General features: G+C 42.8%; 1 protein-coding gene across 1 annotated transcript; it reads right to left on the bottom strand.

The window, feature by feature from the left end:
* Positions 1-5,029: 5,029 nt before the first annotated feature.
* On the bottom strand, positions 5,030-17,515 carry ZNF483 (zinc finger protein 483). The gene is made up of 6 exons (XM_057313675.1): positions 17,460-17,515; positions 15,307-15,849; positions 13,568-13,656; positions 12,519-12,645; positions 12,045-12,140; positions 5,030-9,244 (listed from the first exon to the last, which is right to left on the bottom strand). The coding sequence occupies exons 2-6, from the start codon at positions 15,692-15,694 to the stop codon at positions 7,701-7,703; spliced, it is 2,244 nt and encodes a 747-aa protein (XP_057169658.1). The 5' UTR covers positions 15,695-15,849; positions 17,460-17,515; the 3' UTR covers positions 5,030-7,700.
* Positions 17,516-18,228: the final 713 nt, after the last annotated feature.

The raw sequence follows: 18,228 nt of genomic DNA, 5'->3' as shown, positions 1-18,228 counted from the left end.
GGAGGATAAAGCCAAAAAAATTTTCCAGAAAGCAAGATAAAGATCAAAGATGTGGAGGAAGTGATGTCAGGGAAGATGGTGGAGTAGGAAGTGCCAGGAATCCATCTTGCCACCTAGACAACAACTGTACTGGAAGAAGGTATCTAGTGATTATTCTGGAATACAGGAGGTCTATTTAAAAAAACTTAAGAGCTCCCAGGGGAAACCTTGACTGGTAAACTGGGATGATTCACGGTGGATGTTAGCCTTCAGGACAGTAAGGAGCCACCCAGCCTCTACTGGCCGGCCCACATCCATAGTTTGCCTTGCTGGAGCCACAGGAGGCAATAAACACCTTTGCCTCTATATATCGGAGTTCTGGGTTCTGACTGTGGGTGGATCTTTTGATCATGAAGGAAGAGCAGACACAGAAGCCAGCCACCATTCTTCCAACCCCCACTGGCTAAAGTAGCTTCCAGAGGAAGTAAGGGAGAGCACCTGGTTTTTCTGGACATTGAAAAAAAAAAATTCACATATGGGAGAATTTAGAAAACCATAGCCTCTGCCCAGGGAAATACAGAGTCAGAAAAATTTAAGCATTCCGCACAGACTGATCCCCAGCACAGACACACCCTAAAACAATCAAAAAGATGACAAACTCTCAAAAGAGGGAAAGCCTGATTTCCAGAGCTACCAAACCAGAAGATTTATATGTCGAGTTTTCAACGAAAAAAATCACAAGGCATACAAAGAAACAGAAAAGTAAGGCCCATTTGAAGGAATAACACAAATCAATAGAAAACGTAGCTTGGGAAGCCCAGGGATCAGACTTGCTAAACAAAACCTTTAAAACAACCGTCTTAAAGATCTTTAAGAGTGAAAGGAAGGTTCTGATGAGGCTGGCAGATCAAGTGAGAAAATGAAGATTCTTCAAAGCAGAAAAAAACAGGGACTAGGCATCCATGAATTACTACTTTAGAGGGGACTGCTCTCCTTGGTTCTGTTTTACAAAAAGACTACAAACCTCTTGAATACCAACGGCAAAGCCCCCAGAAGAGCTACTGATAGATTTGGCAATGCTTGTAGGTTACCAGAATCACTCTATAGGGAGAGACACTTGAGGACTCCAACCTGGAAGAATCTCTTGACCTTAGAACCTGTAAGAAAGAGTCCAGCAGCAAGATCTCACCAATGCCCTCAGGGTAGAAAATATTTTGCTAGTAATTTCCAACTTTGTAAGCATGAGATTAATTCAGGAGAGAGCCCACACAAGTGCCCTGGTTTGGGGAAAAGCTTCCTTAGGTCAGACCGTTATAGACGTCCATATTTCCACATAAGGGAGAGACCCTATGAAAGTGCTGTACTTCATAAACGACAATTTGACAGTACATTTTCAGAACCTTAAAATGTGTCTCCCTTTTCATCAAGTAGTTCCACCTCAGAGAAATAATTCTGAGGAAAACACAAAACAAGAAACAACAAAAATAGAAGTCTCTATCAGGTAATACACACACACGGGAAGAACTTCCAGTGGTTCTCCACTGCCCTGCTAATAAAACACAAACTCCTCAAAGGGGCTGGGAAGAAAGGTCTTTATGATGTGGGGCCTCAACTGTGGCAACACGAGGTGCAACCGACTCCTACCCCCAAGTGTCAGAGTCACTTTCCCGTGTGTTCCCACCTGCGAGGTTTCCCTTCATTTTTAGCACTGCACACAGCTCATTTTAGCTGTTAGCTGCAATCCTGCTCTGACCTGCAGCCTACGCACCCTTCCAATACACGTCAGTCTTACACATCCGACTGGATTTCTACAGGGTGGAGAATGTGAACTATTCGTCTCCTCATAAAGTGCATTGTATATACTAAGCATTAATGAATGTTTGTAGCATTTACAAAAATAGAGGCATATCTTATTGTGCTTCAGAGATATTGTGCATGTGGTTTTTTGTGTTACACAAATTGAAAGTTCGCACCAACCTTGGGTTGAGCAAGTCTACTGGCACCATTTTCCAACAGCATCTGCTCACTTTATGTGTCACGTTTGGGGGATTCTCACAATATTTCAAACTTTTCGACTATTACCGTTTCTGTTATGGTGTTCTGTGATCAGTGATCCTTGATGTTACTACTGTATTGTTTTGGGCCATCACGAACCACACCCACATAAGACGGCGAACTTAACTGATTAATGTGTATGTTCTGACTGTGCCATTGACCCATGGTCCCCAGGTCTCTCTCCCTCTCCTCAGACCTCCTGATTCCCTGAGACACAACAATACTGAAATGAGGCCAGTTAATAACCCTATAATGGCCTCTAAGGGTTCAAGTGAAAGGAAGAGTCACACATTCCTCGCTTTAAATCAAAAAACCAGAAATAATTAAGCTTAGTAAGGAAGGCATGTCGAAAGCTGACTGGCCAAAAGCTAGGCCTCTGGCGTCAGTTAGCCAAGTTGTGAACACAAAGGAAAAGTTTTTGAAAGAAATTAAACCTGCTACTCCAATGAACACATGAATGATAAGAAAGCAAAGTACCCTTCTTAGTGATAGGGAGAAAGTCTGAGTGGTCTGGAGAGAAGATCAAACCAGCCACAACATTCCCTTAAGCCAAAGCCTCATCCAGAGCCAGGCCCTAACTCTCCTGAATTCTATGAAGGCTGAGAGAGGTAAGAAAGGTGCACAGAAAAATTCAAAGTGAGCAGGGATTGGGTCATGAGAGTTAAGGAAAGAAGGCACCTTCATCACATAAGCAGTAAATAGAAATAACAGCTACATAACAGATAAACAGATAACAGATAAACAGCTGATGCAGAAGCTGCAGCAAGTTATCCAGAACTAGCTACTTAATGAAGGTGGTTACCCCAAACGACAGATTTTCAGTGAGGACCAAACAGCCTTATAAGAAAATGCCATCTAGGACTTTCATAACCAGAGAGGTCAGTGCCTGGCTTCAAAGGGAAGGCTAACTCTCTTGTTAGGCACGAATGCAGTTGGTGACTTCAAGTTGCAACCATGCTAACTTACCATTCTAAAAATCCTAGGGCCCTTAAGAATTATGCTAGTATCTTCTCTGCCTGTGCTCTATACATGGAACAACACCTGGATGACAGCACATCTGTTTACAACACGGTTTTTACTGAATTCTGTAAGCCCACTATTGAGACCTACTGCTCAGAAAAAAAAAAAATCCCTTTCAAAATATTACTGCTCGTAGTAATTTACCTGGTCACCCAAGGGCTCTGATGAAGATGTACAAGGTTGTGGTTTTTGTCACTGCTAACACAATATCCTCTCTGCAACCCCCGCATCAACATCAAGGATTGATTTCAACTTCCAGGTCTCATCAGGAATACATTTCGTAAGGCTGTAGCTGCCATAGTGATTCCTCTGTGGGATCTCGGAAAAGTGAACTGAAAACCTTCTGGAAGAGTCTCCGTTCTAGATGCCATTAACAACATCTGTGAAGAACTGAATACAGGGACTCTGCTATTTTACACCACTAAAAACAGTCAAAATGGTGGAAATAACCCAAATGTCCATTGATGGATGAAGGAACAAAATGTGGTATATACATATGATGGAATATTATTCAGTCTTGAAAAGGAATGAGATTCTGACACCTGCTACAACATGAACCTTAAAAAAAAAAAAAAACAAAAAACATTTTGCTAAGTGAAAAAAGCCAGACACAAAAGAACAAATATTCAATGATTCCATGTATAGGAGGTACCTAGAATATTCAAATTCAGAGAGACAGAAAGCAGAACAGTGGTCGCCAGGGGCTGAGGGCAGGACAGAATAGTTCTGGAGATGGACAGTGGTGATGATTACACAACAACATGAATGTACTTAATGCCACTGAGTTGTACTCCCAAAAGGGGTTAAAATGGCCCATTTTATGTTATGTGTATTTTGACACATTAAAAACTAACTCAAAAATAAGTATATAAAAGGAGATTCGCTGGCAGGAGCAGCTTTATCTTGTCCTGTGACCTGAAAGAAGTGTCTTCAGTGGAAAGTCATTAAGAAGAAACATTTTGAAAAGCAAAGTCTTCACTTTGAAGTAGAATGTGTTAAAGGGCTGATTTTAATACCTGTCAATGTACATCAACAGCACGAAGTCACACGCTGGTTAATAAGAACAATTCTATAAGGAATCAAAAGAAGTTTAAAATCTCTTGATGATCTGATAGGACATAAAAAATGAATTTAAGTACTTAGATGACAGCCCGCATTGAATATCCTTTAGGCAATTATACCTAAGGAGTTATTGAAAGCAAGCTTTTGATAAATGTCGTGAAGCAGGGTTTGAGGTTGCTCTCTGTGGCTAGTATTTAGAGAGTTCATACTGGAGAAGGGACTTTTATGTAGAATAAAAAATATGACAACTCAATAAACTCCATTCTTTAAATGGAAAAAACACTTGAATAAACATTTTGCTGAAGATATATGAATAGCTACAGGGCACATGGAAATATTCTCGCCATCATCAGCCATCAGGGAAATGCAAATTAAAATCACAAAGAGATACCATTTCAGCCCTTAGGACAGCGATAATGAAACAGACAGACAAGGGTTGGTGAGGATGTAGGGAAACCTGACTGACTCAGGGCTTCAGTTCCCTTTCCATTTAGAAATTATGACGGAGACTTTGCCAATGAAATTCTTAAAGAGATAATCACTAGTATCTGCACACTCTATTCCTCTGAGGTCTAATTTCACAAAGAAAACTTAACTGAAAAGGCACTCTGTATGATTTTTTTATGCTTTTCCTGAATTTCACTTACTCTCAACGGAGTCTTGGATGTTAAGATACATATTCCCCATGGGGGCGCCTGGGTGGCACAGCGGTTAAGCGTCTGCCTTCGGCTCAGGGCGTGATCCCGGCGTTATGGGATCGAGCCCCACATCAGGCTCCTCCGCTATGAGCCTGCTTCTTCCTCTCCCACTCCCCCTGCTTGTGTTCCCTCTCTCGCTGGCTGTCTCTATCTCTGTCAAATAAATAAATAAAAATCTTAAAAAAAAAAAAAAGATACATATTCCCCAGATTGTAGGGGATCATACAGGGCTGCTCAACAATTTGGCAATTTCCTAAAAAGTTAAACAAAAATTTACCCTATGAGCCAGCCACTCAGGCATCTAAGAACAATGAAAACGTGTCTACAGAAAGACTTACGCATCAATATTCAAAGCAGCATTATTCTGAAGAGCCATAAACTGTAAACGACCCAAACGTCCTTGCGCCGGTGAATGGACAAAATACAGTATACCCATAAAACAGGGTATCATTTAGCAATAAAGGCCTGATGTGCTAGAACATAAACTTAGAAAATACGTCAATGAAATACACAAGAGCACATATGATCCCACTTGTATAAAATGTCCAGAAAAGGCAACTCTCCAAAGACAGGAGTGTAAACTGATGAGTGGTTGCCTGAGACTAGGTGTGGGAAGGGGGTTAGCTGTAAACGGGCACGAGGGATCTTACTGAGGTTACATAATGTTCTAAAAATGGATTATGGTGATTTGGTACAACTCGGTCAATCTGCCAAAACTCACTGGATTGTACACTTGAAATGACTTTTATACGTACTTTATACCCCAAAAACTTGTTTTAAAAAGCGCCTCTATGTTCCAGATACCCAGCCGGTGCTGGTATAACACCTCCTCTTATGTATGCTGGAGGCTGTAACCAGTAAACGTCCTGAAGAAGTCTCTTTTCAAGAATCTTATATATTTCTCTATAAATTGTCTCTTTCTCAAGAAAACAAATCAGGGTTTATATATGTTTGCAAAAAACTTAAGACCAGATGAATGATTCCTGTAAGCCATATTCCTCTCATGGCTAGAATGTCTCTGGTTGGTCCATTTAGCAGTAACTATGCAGATCAGATTACCATACAGCAATATCCGAACTACAAACTTTTTTGGGGGGTGGGGGGGGGAGTTGGGGTATAAGGAAGAAACCAGAAGCATTATTCAGAGGTAGCACTGCAAGCCTACACCCCTTAAATCACAGCAAATACTGCTGAGTCTCCCATCAGCACTAAGGATCTCTTCACTTTCATAAACAGTTGTCTGTTTGCGTCCTCACTTATAGGAGCTACCTCAAATTTCAACTTTACGAACTTTGTGGTACCATCGGTGAATCTGTAGGGTGCCTCCAGAACCCTAGGACTTGAGACCTAAACCTGACTCTGGGTTTTTAGTTCCTTTTTCAGTCAGAAATTATTACTCACGCTCCACCAATGAGAGGCATCGTAAGAAATGACCCACTGATATCTGTTCACTCTTATTTTCAGGTCTAATTTCTCAACAAAACACTTAATGGAGAAGTTATTTTGTGGGATTTCTACATTCTTTTCCTGAATTTTACTATCAGTGGAGCAGTCTCTTTAGACTTTAGAATATGTATTCTCCAGATGGTAGGGGACCATAGTATCAAGTTCCTATAGTGGGGCAAGTCAGGTCCTATAAATCAGAGGACTTGGCCAGTAGAAGAGTAGATTCCCCATGAAAAGGCAGCAGCTGCTACTCCAAACCAGCTGACGACCCCACAGAAATACGGGCCAGGGTTGTCAGCCCTTATAATTTTTCAAGGCAAGATTTTTTTTTTTTTTTTTTGGTATGAAATCTCCTTTTTAAATGGTGACAACTAGTCTGTCTCTCTCTCTCTCTCACACACACACACACCCCTTACCATGCAGACCAACCAAAACATATCAGACGGCCCAATCATAGCTTGTGACCTTTGTCCTACACATTTGCACTCCGATCACAGGGGGCTGTACTTAGGATAAGCAAACTTTTAAAAAAAATAGAATTCTATTTTGCAAAAGATAATCCATCCCAAATAGCTCTGTTTTCAGCACCCATTTCCTTCCACACCACCCCCCCCCCGTTTCCCAGCCCCCAACCCATTTTCCTAGGACTGGCACTCTCATGGCCAAGATGGCTCCAATGTATGCCCTCTAGATTCCTAATCCCCTCAGTCAAAGCCCAGAGGGAAAAACAGGTTGGGGTACTTTGTCCAGTTAAAACGTTCCCTGAAGACACACCCACGTGAGCTCCGCCGACTCGGCCCTGTTGATACTCTAGGGTTCCCAGCACCAGCCATTCAAAAAGTATACCACAGTCTCAGTTCAGGATCCCAAATGAGCACTTTCTACTAGAGAAACCTGAAAATTCCATCAAACCCAAAGTGGTTAGCTTATTCCCACAGCTTCGGAGAGGATCGGAGGTAAACTTAGAAATCGTGAGTCCCACCCCCTTCATGCTGCCAGTAAAGAAAACTCAAATTTAGAAAGGTCAAATGATGTGCCCAAGGTTAGTGAGCTCGTTGGCAAACTGGGACAGAACCCAGAACCTAGGTTATGACTCGAGACCAGTTCTTGCTAGAAGCTAGAAGAGGGAAATCTCTTGAAGAAAAAAAAAAGGTTCGCCAGTGGGTCCCGTGCACCTCCTCTTGCTTTTTAAATCTGCATTTGGCCTTTCAGAATCATTGCGCATCTCATCCTGCTTCCTTCGCTTCCCACGGGACTTTACCAAGCCTCTTATGATCTACCACAGAAGAGTGGTGAGTGGCACAATATGTTTTCCCAGCTGCCAACCCATTAAAGTTGTAGCTCCGGATCCGTGCTGTGGTAGTGGACACCCCGGGTTTTCAATAAGGGACAATTTGATGAGATTCCACCCCCCCAACCACCTTAACTGTATTTCAAGAATTACTCTCCAGAGTGAAATCCCCGATGTCTGATGAGGCCTGAGTTACTCTTAAATGTCTTTTCACATTCATTACATTCGTACTCTCTCCTGCCAGTATGGATTTTTAGGTGCTCGACGAGGATGGAGCTCCGGCTGAAGGTTGCTCCGCAGTAATTACATTCATAGGGCTTCTCTCCGGTATGAATTCGATGGTGCTCGTTAAGAGATGAACTCTGACTGAAAGACTTCCCACATTCTTTACATTTATACGGTTTTACGCCAGTATGAATTCTCTGATGGCGGCTGAGGAGTGAATGGGTAGGGAAGGCCTTCTCACACTGGTTACACTTGTAGGGCTTTTCTCCTGAATGAAGTCTCTGATGGTAAATGACAGATGTAAAATGGCTGAAAGTCATCCCGCAGTCGTTACACAAATAGGGTTTTTCTCCAGTGTGGATCCTCTGATGTCGAGTGAGGCAAGAATTCTGTCTAAAGGCTTTTCCACATTCACCGCATTTATAGGGTTTCTCTCCAGTATGAATCCTCTGATGTTTGGAAAGGGACGAGCTGTGACTGAAGGATTTTCCACAGTTGTTACACGTGTAGGGTTTTTCGCCAGTATGAATTCGCTGATGTTGAATAAGAGAGGAACTGTCACTGAAGGGTCTCCCGCATTCTTTACATTTATAGGGTTTTTCTCCAGTATGAACTCTCTGGTGTTTGATGAGGTGGGCACTCAGGGTGAAAGCTTTTCCACAGTCGTCACATTTGTAGGGTTTTTCTCCGCTATGAGTTCTGTGATGTGGCGTGAGGGATGAACTATCACTGAAAGCTTTTCCACATTCATTGCACATGTAGGGTTTCTCCCCTGTGTGAATTCTCCTATGTTTGGTCAGTGAGGCACTGTAGCCAAAGGCTTTTCCGCATTTGCTACATTTATGGGTCTTCTCTCCCATCTCAGCTCCCTCATCTTTATCTGAGGTTGCATCTTGATTTAAATTTTTCCAACATTTTTCACAGATAGAGGAGTTTTTTCTCTTAAGGGATGAGCTCCGCGTAAAGGCTATCCCACAATTAGTGCACTTTTGGGTCTTCCCCCCCAAGTGCATTTTCTGATGTTTCTGGTGTTCAGTTAGGGAGGAAGAGTGACCTAAGACTTTTCTGCCTTCATTACATTTCCGTGGCTTCTCTCCAGTGTGTTCTTTGCGGTTCAGAATAAGGTCTGAATGAAAACTGAAGGGTTTCTTGCATTCATTATACCTCCGAGATTTCTTCCTTAAGTAGACTCTCAGATGTTTAATTATATCTGAGGTTTGCTTGAAACTACTTCCAAAGGGGCTCTTTTCTGGGTCAAATTCCTCACCCTTACTGCCTCTCCCATGAGTTTTCTTTTGTGTGCCTGTGACTTGCGAATATTCCTTACTGCTACGTTTCCGGGACTCTCCCATCAAGCCATAATTACCACCCATTAGGCATCTTTCTATTATTTTATCTAAAGTAGATTCTTCCAGAAGAACATCTTGATTTCGAGAGGATTCCTTCAATTCACCTCTAGGTTCACACTCTAAAAGAAATAACAAATAGAATGTGTCCTGTTTGCAATGAAGGAAGCTGTCCTATCTGGGATTGAGACAGGAAGAGATGAAGGAATGACTATAAACGATATGAATATGTCTTGGATGATTTTCAGAATCTTAGGAAACAGAGAAGGAAAAAATATAGAGAAACTAGGTAAATATAGGGGTTAAGAAAAATATTGGGGAAAATGAAAAGTTTGTGCTTTATAGTTAGAATAAAGATGCAAGTTCTTACCCTCATTTCAAATTTCTGTAAGAGGTACAAACGCACTCTCTCTCAATCCACTCTATTCTCTTTCCAAATAATGACAGTGCAAACGTTTATTGAATGCTTAATAAACGCCAGGCCCCATATCAAGCACTATACTTGTATCTCCCTTAATTTTCACAACAGCCCTATAAGGTTGGTCTTGATATTATCCCTGTTTTGTGGGTGTGGCAACTAGGCACAGAGGGTGTAAGAAGCATGCCCAAAGTCACACGTGTTCTAAGTGACAGAACCAGATTTTTCATCTATTCTGACACCAAAGCCCATACTTTTGATCCCTATACCACACTGCTTCTCAAAGCAGCCAAGTAGCACTAAGTTTATAGAAAATGTCATAGACATGCAGTATTCCCTATGTTAGGCTTTCAAAGGTTATCACAGTCAACCTTATGGATTCACTCTAATCAGGCATCCATTCGCTGTCCCTATCACACTACTGTGTTTTCAATCCTATTCCTTCGGTCTTTGTCCTCCCTCAAATGCAATCTCATAGCACCTTCCTGAACACAAACACCCAGAGCCTCGGGTTCAAGTCCCACAATCCCCACAGCTTTCTCCAATACCATACTCTATACTCCTCTCCGAACTTTGAACTCACTTATTAACCACATCATTCATCTTGACTCTTAATCATGAGATCACACCATCACTTTCATAAAACTATTTTTTAAAGAGTTAACTATAAAAAACAAAATTCTATTCCCCAGAAGTTAACCATTATTAAAAAGTCTGTGCATTTTTAAAAAGAATTATTTATTTTAGAGAGAGTGCACGGGGGGAGAGGTAGAGGGACAGGGTGACAGAAGCTCAAGCAGACTTCCCGCTGAACGTGGAGCCCGATGTGAGGCTCGATCTCAGGACCCTGAGATCATGACCTGAGTCAAAACCAAAGAGTTGGAGGCTTAACCAACTATGCCACTCGGGCGCCTCCATACTGTTGCTTTAAATGTATATTTCATTGTTGACTGGTGAGTTGGAACATTTTTTTCAAGTTTACAGCAATTTAAAGTTTAGTTTTGTCGGTTACTTTTAATTTTGTCAGCTATCTGCTCAAGTTCTTTGCCCATCTTTCTAACAGGCTCAGCGTTCCTTATTGATTTGCTAAAGTATTTTCTAAATTATAGCTACCGACTCTGCTTTGTCTATCAAAAAAGTTTTTTCTCCAGTCTGTTGTAAATAACTTTTTAAACAAGTTGTACATCTACATAATGCTTATGCAGGAGAGGGGTGCATATTTACATCATTTGTATTAAACATAATATCCTTTCATTGGGCATCTATACTGAAAACAGCCAATAGGTTGACTTTGGTTAAGATGGAATAGAGCTAAGTGAAATTACAGGGTTTTTTCCTTAAAAAAAAAAAACCAACAAGGTATTGATATATAAACAATAACTTATTTTTTAAATGTAAAGTTAATATATTTACTGCTAAAATTTTTCTTGAAATTTACTGCTAAATTTTAAAATAGAAGGACAAAGAAAAAACGTAATCCCTCGAAGATGACCAGGGTTAATGTGAATGTTCTCCAGACATTAAAAAATCTATCTATATCTATACACATATATGTACGTTTTTTTCCTTTTAACAAAAATGAGATTATACTTTCCATGCTGTCCGCTGGATGAATTCCTCCTTTTCCTTCAAAGTTCAACTTCAACGTTAATTAAGCCATTGCTCCTGCATTTCCCACTGCTCCTTATACGGCTGTTAGTACAGCATACATCCCATTACTAACACTGTGTGCTTTGATATCTGTATTATGGCATTCCCAGAAATGCACTGCTCAGATCTCCAGCTCTGCAGTGCTTACTTAACAGCCCCCATGGCTGCTCTCTGATTCCACCACGGCATTCCCGCCAAGGCCACTTTCCCACAGCTGCTCCCAGGCAATGGCAAGTACGGCAGGTACACCTGGGCAGCCCAGAGACACAGCACTCCTGATAGGCGACTCCAGCTGGAGAACTCTTCTTTGGCCTTGCCAAAACTTTCCTAAACGGCACATCATGCGCCTGGGTGGCTCAGTTGGCTAGGTACCTGCCTTCAGCTCAGCTCATGATGGGATGGAGTCCAACATTGAGCTCCCTGCTCAGCAGGGAGTCTGCTTCTCCCTCTGCCCCTCCCCCCCCAACTCATGCTCTCTTGTCCCTCTCTCGCTCTCAAATACTTAAAAAACAAAACACTGCACATCAGTCTAAGACACTTCCTACCCAGCCTTCCTTCCTTCCCTCTCTCATTCACAGGTGTCACACCCACCTTATGCCCTGACAGGTCTCCCCATTTCCCTCACTGCAATTCTCCCCACTAAGTCCCTGGCATAGCTAATCATGTCTTGGCATCTACCTCTCAGGGGACCTACACGAATGGTCTCTCCGCTCAAATGAATATTCCAGGAAAGCAAGGGTCTACTCTAGTCAACCTTTCTATTTTAGCATCTAGCCCACCCAACATTTCAAAAGCTCTTCACAAATGACTTGGTTAAGCAACTGTTTTAATTTCTTTGCTTTTCACCAACTCACCTGGTCTGGAGCCTTTTGCGATTTCTTTTTCCAGCAGCCATGGCAGTTCAACCCACTTAAACTGGGAAATCAAATCTAATTTGGAAACTGGAAATCCTGCTCATAGAGAAAAGAATGAAAAAAATGACTGTTTCTGCACAGGATGAAGATGTTCCAACATTCACACACAGCCTCTGGTTCTCCAGGAAAGAGAAGATGCTGTCAAATACAGACATTAATCCTGGAATATGAGGAACTGGGGAAGGTATGTCCTTGAAAACAGCACAGTGATACTCAACATTTCCAGTTCAATGAAGCGGAAATGCTTTTTTGGAGAAAACATTGCAGAAAAGTACATTTTCAGAACCCACTTTTAGGATTAGTCGTTATCACCCCTGCATGCCCAGCCAATATAGTTAATAGCACTTATCTTTCAATAATAGGGGACAAAAAGGTACACAGCTTATATGTTAGATCATAAAGAGGTATCTTTACCCAGAAACTCTAGGTTCCTAAAGTTCTCCAGTAGCACTTCCTTATAGAGCTCCTTCTGAAAAGGCTCCAGCCTCCTCCACTCTCCTCTGGAAAAGCTCACGATCACATCCTTGAATGTCATGGATTCCTAACAAACACATAAAATACAGTCTTTTTGCATTGGATTAACATTCACAGGTTCTAGAGATCAGGAAGTGGACATATTTTGGGGAGCCATTATCAGTCTACGATAGCAGTATTAATTACAACTGTGAATAAGAATTTTTTTTCCCAGGGTGTCTGGGTGGCTCAGTTAAGCGTCTGCCTTTGGCTCATGTCATGATCCCAGGATCCTGGTAAAGCCCTGCATCCGGGTTCCCTGCTCAGTGAAGAGCCTTCTTCTCCCTCCCCTCTGCTGATCCCCGCTGCTCATGCGTGCGTGCACATGTGTTCTCTCTCTCAAATAAGTAAAATCTTTAAAAAAATGTTTTTCTAAGTGATTTTTAACTGATTACAAGTTATTCTGATTTGTAACTAGCTCCTTTTCTCAATTATGAGTTTTAGTACTTGTTCAGTTGATTCTCAGAGGTTTTCCAAATAGACCATGTTATCTGCAAATAACACATTTGTCTCTTTCATACCAATACTTACCTCATTCCCTTCTTATCTTACTGCATTGGCTAGAATATTCAAAAACTACTCATTAACAGCAGCATGATTAGACATCCTTATCTTTTTACAGGCATTGTGAGAGATGCTTTTTATTTTCCAACACCGCTCAGCTGGAGATTTTTTAAAATTGTTTTAAGGAAATATAATTCTATTTCCACTTGACTAACTTTATCAAGAATAACTGTAGAATTTTAGTAAACTTTTTGTTGTTGTTTTTCTTAGAGTCAGACCTGTGACAAATTCTGGTAACTGAAATAAAACAGCATCTGAAGAATGAGTTCGAAGAATGTGAAGAATGTGAAGGAAACTGTCTTCATCATTCTAGTATCTTTATACCACTCTGTAGGAGCTCAGCAAGTAATTCACTTAAGAATGAAAACCAGTGAAAGGAAGCTTACCTGGGACTCAGTACTTGGAAGGACAGAAACCACTTTATTTTCTTCAGGGTTCTCCTCTTGGGAAATAACAGACTCTTGAGAGACTGGATCTAGGAACGGGGGGTGGGAAAGAACACTCTAGTCTTTCAAATGCATTCCTCAGGCTAGAAATTCTTATACATGTTTCTTTGGAGAAAAAGGTCAGAAGAAACAAAGTTTTTCCCACTCTTTTTAAAACAGAGATAAAAGCCACATACACTCTCTTTTTAAAATCCAAGTTTTTCCCCTACTCCACAAAATAGCCTTTCAATCCCTAAGCTCACAATAATTGATTTCATTCAATCCACACACCTACAGTTTTAATGTGTTTAATTTGCATAAGTTATTTTTAAAATATTCACAGGCTGTATTAATATAAAACAGCATATTTGTTTTATGTATTAATTTGTTTTCTTCATAGTCCTAGCACAGTGCCTCGCAGAGAGTCACTTCTCGAATGAAAGCATGGGGCTGGTCTCAGGAACACGCACCTCTTCTGCGGTCACCAGCAGATGCCTAAAGAGGGAAATGAGGAACCTGAACATATCAACTAAAGAGATTATATACCTTGAGATGTCAACAGATCTTCTTCTGATAAGGGTTAAGTATTTTTTAAATCAGGCTTTACTTTCTTATGAAGAGAATCTTAGGCAGCGTATTGATTAGATAATCAAGAGGAATTAAGAATCAGAATTATGTAGAAGGGACTCTTTTAAGGAAACTGTTCTTACAGAGTGCTAAAGCAATTAATTCACGAACTTTTTTATTGCAAGAGGCTTCCACACAGAGGCCCTAATTTTGGAGAAGCACTGTGTTGCCATGACAAGTCAGAGAAGTCAGGAAACCCCAATGTCGAACATACCAATTAGCTGTGTCACCACAACCTAACTCTGTGGAGGTAAATGCCATTTTCCTACCGTGGAACTCTTGGTGGAATATAAACTGTCCTATGAATGTACTGAGAGCCTTACGGTAGCTCGTCCGCTCCACATATTCGGAACACTTGTAGCATATTAGAGGGATTTTATAAAAGTTGAACCACATGACCTCAAAGGGCTAGCCACCCTAGAAGTCTTTTTATCAATATTTTACGAAGATATAATTCAATTTATGTTTTAAGCATGTGTATATGTATAATAATGTAATTATAAAACTGTAGGTCAGCTGTTCCTCCCCCGATGCTGTGGAAATCGTACTATCCAATAGCGTAGCTGCTTGCCACCTACAGCCATTTAAATTTAAGATTCATTTCCTTATTTGCCCTTGTTACATTTCAGAGGCTTAACCTGCAGTGCCAAACAGCACAGAATGCATTTCCATCATCACGGATACCGGGCACCCCAATCTAGAAACTTGCTCCCACACACAGTGGAGGCAAAAGTTAAGGCCTGGGCTGGATGATATGCTTGTGAGTCCCCACATTTTCAGGTAATTTCCCGTGTTCTAAGATTCCCTTTTACTCAAGGCTGAAAGGAAAGAAATTAGTATTATACCTTATCAAGTTTAACCCTCGTAAAGATTAAAAAAAAAAAAGAAGAAGAAGGTTCTGAGAGGTTGCATAGCTTGCCCACGATTACACCGTAAAGTCAGGGCTGATCCAAAGCCAGTTCCAACCCCAAACTTAGACTCCTTTTTAGCAATCAGTTGCTTTCTTTGGGGGAGTTTACTTTCACACCTTGAGAAGACTGCTCCCTCTTCCTCCCGCCCTCTATAAATCTCACCTTCCTTTTCTTCAAGCATTGGGGTCAAATCCTCTATTAGGGTCACCACTTCCTCACTACTCTCAGGATGCTGTGACTTTACCCAAATCCTGATCTCCCCGGGCAGAATGGTCAGGAATTGCTCAAACACCAAAAGCTCCAAAATCTGCTCTTTCGTGTGGATGTCTGGTCTCAGCCACCGAATGCAGAGATCCCAGAGCTGATTCAGGGCTTTTCTGGGTCCAGCTGCTTCTGAGTAACAAAACCACCTGAATCTCTGTCTGAAAGTCTCTGGGTCAGTACTGTCTCCTCTCAGGATGGCTTCTTGATCCCCAGGAGTATCCATGCTTAGGACCTTGCTTGGTTCACTTGAGGCCAGAGTGTGAGGGTCTGGGGAGATGGCTGTCATCTTCTTCAAGGATACCACAGCCTGCAATGTGTATCAGCAGCAGGAACCCAATTCCCTTTAGACTCTAGTTGAATTATCAGTACAGTCCACCAACAGGCACTATAGACAGTGAAATATCAAGGGTTCCAAGCATTCAGCTTATGGTCTTGCAGCAACTGTCAAGAAATAGAAGATATTAAGCAAAACAAATTATTACTCCTAAGAACATAGTTCTTGGATTGGTTCAGATATATGTAGACATGCGTGTATCTAGAAGCCTAGAACAGCCCTGCCCAGCTGCTACATTAAAGGTCTACGTGAGAAGCGGAGGAGTTATTTAACAGTAATTAAAGATACCCTCCAAGAAAACAATTTCTTCAAACTAAATACTCCTCATAAGTAAAACACATAAGAAAAGGCTCACGGCTACAAGAGAATCCAGGCACAAAGTTATTTATCAGCTCCTGAACTATTGCAGTGAAGGGCCACCCACTTCCCACCAGGTGCTCAACTTACCAGCCTGATTTCCTATTTGCCTCTCAAATTTCTCATAATCAATAACCAAGTTCTGGCGGTTTTATTTCCTAAGAACCTCTCCATTCTATCCTACTTAAGCTACCCATGTACAGGTTTCAATTCAGTCACACTGCAGCCTAAGGATGCCTTCTAATATGCACACCTGGGTCAACCCCCCCCCCATCTGTACCAAGGTAAAATTCAAATGCAGAGGCCATGCATGATGAGCTAGAGACCCTGCCCTAAAGACCTCACCTCTCGAGCTCTAGCTGCCCCTGATGGGGGCTGCAGCCAGAAAGAATGTCCCCATTTCCACACACCCTCTCTCCCCTTCCATCCTTTCACTGGGCCCTTCCCTCTCCTTGAAAGCTGCCTTCTTTCCCTCTCCTACCAAACTTTTACTCATCCGTTAAAACTTGACTCCTTTCAACTGTCACCTCTTGTACAAAGCTTTCTCTGATCCCCAGGTGCTCTTTTGCACAGAACCTATCCTGTGCTACGTGCGTTCTTTCATGCTGCAAATAACTGAACATCAGGACACTATGGAGACACGCGTGGACAGATGTGGCAGGGTCCCCACCCTCAGACAACACCCAGGAAATGACAATACAGCCTGAGTGAGATGCGCTACAATGCGGCAGGTGAAAGCACTCTCTCCTCCTGTTGCAACTATAACACCAGTAATTTCCCACCTCCGAGCACAGAGCCTGGCTCACACGTATGCATGACGTCACTTATTCCTCCGCCAAATATTAGGCGCCTACGGAGTACCTGCGCCGCGCTGAGCACCTGGGGCTGTGCGGTGACCAGACACTCGTCTCGGTCTCCAGGGAGCCTACAACAGAGGCTCCGCGAAAATGTGACGCAGGCAGAGAGAAGTTCTCAAAGGGAGGGGGGCGCTGAAGACATTTTGGTTATCACGACTGGAGGAGGCGCGCTACTCGTACCTACCTGGCGCGTACAGCGGATGCTGCTAAACATCCTGCAGTTACCGCATAGCTCCCTTCCCCTACGCGCACACATCAAAGAACTTTCCCGCCCAAAATGCCCGCGTCCCCAAGTTGCAGGACCGTAAGGGCAGGGAAGGGATGGAGGAAAGCTCCATCATTCAGGACAGTGCCCACCTACCCGCCCCCCCCCCCCCCGAAGCTGCGGCATCGGGAGTGCACGGTGAGGTCGCTCGGCTCCCCACCCACCCCGCTCCGGGTGCATCCTTGGAACCGGAGAGCCGGCCGCGGCCCCCAAATCAGGGGCCCGGGACAACCGCTACCTGCATCAGCACCCGCAGTCAGAACCATCGCCACCGCAATGAGCTTCTAGAAACTGGTCCTGCAGGAGCTGCGCGCGCAAGCCGGCGAGGGGCCACTGCGCCTGCGTAAAGGCGCAGAACTACGATTCCCGGAATGCGTTTGTCCCGCTTTGCGAGAGTCCTGTGTTTTCCATAGGCTCCCACCTGGCCTGTTGCGCATGGTCATTGGGAAACGGCTGGTGGGCTCGCCCAGAGAATTATTGCTGCGCCAGAGGCCTAAAGGCCTGGAACCATCTCAGGTTTTCAGGTTTTTGATGCTCGGTCTCCTTGGTCACCTCAAACCATCCCTCCTCCTTCTTCTTTCTGCCCTTCCCTGAAATCCAGGCTGGAAAAACCCACTGCAGAAGCATACCAGTGATGCATTCAATGCAACCCATAATTAATGCCACAAGTTGCATTTGAACAAATAGTAATTTTATTAATTTCACACCTGCCACCATGCTCCAGAACACCATCATGCCTCCCCTGGGTTACTGCAATAGCCTGTTGAATGCACTTTTCTAATCTTTTTTTTTTTTTTTTAAGATTTTATTTATTTATTTGACAGAGAGAGACAGCCAGCGAGAGAGGTAACACACAAGCAGGGGGAGTGGGAGAGGAAGAAGCAGGACCCCAGCAGAGGAGCCTGATGTGGGGCTCGATCCCAGATCGCTGGGATCACGCCCTGAGCCGAAGGCAGACGCTTAACGACTGAGCCACCCAGGCGCCCCCACTTTTCTAATCTTGTCCG

This window comes from Ursus arctos, unplaced genomic scaffold, assembly GCF_023065955.2.
Source record: "Ursus arctos isolate Adak ecotype North America unplaced genomic scaffold, UrsArc2.0 scaffold_18, whole genome shotgun sequence".
NCBI classification, from domain to species: domain Eukaryota; kingdom Metazoa; phylum Chordata; class Mammalia; order Carnivora; family Ursidae; genus Ursus; species Ursus arctos.
This window is presented reverse-complemented; position numbering and strand designations above follow the sequence as displayed.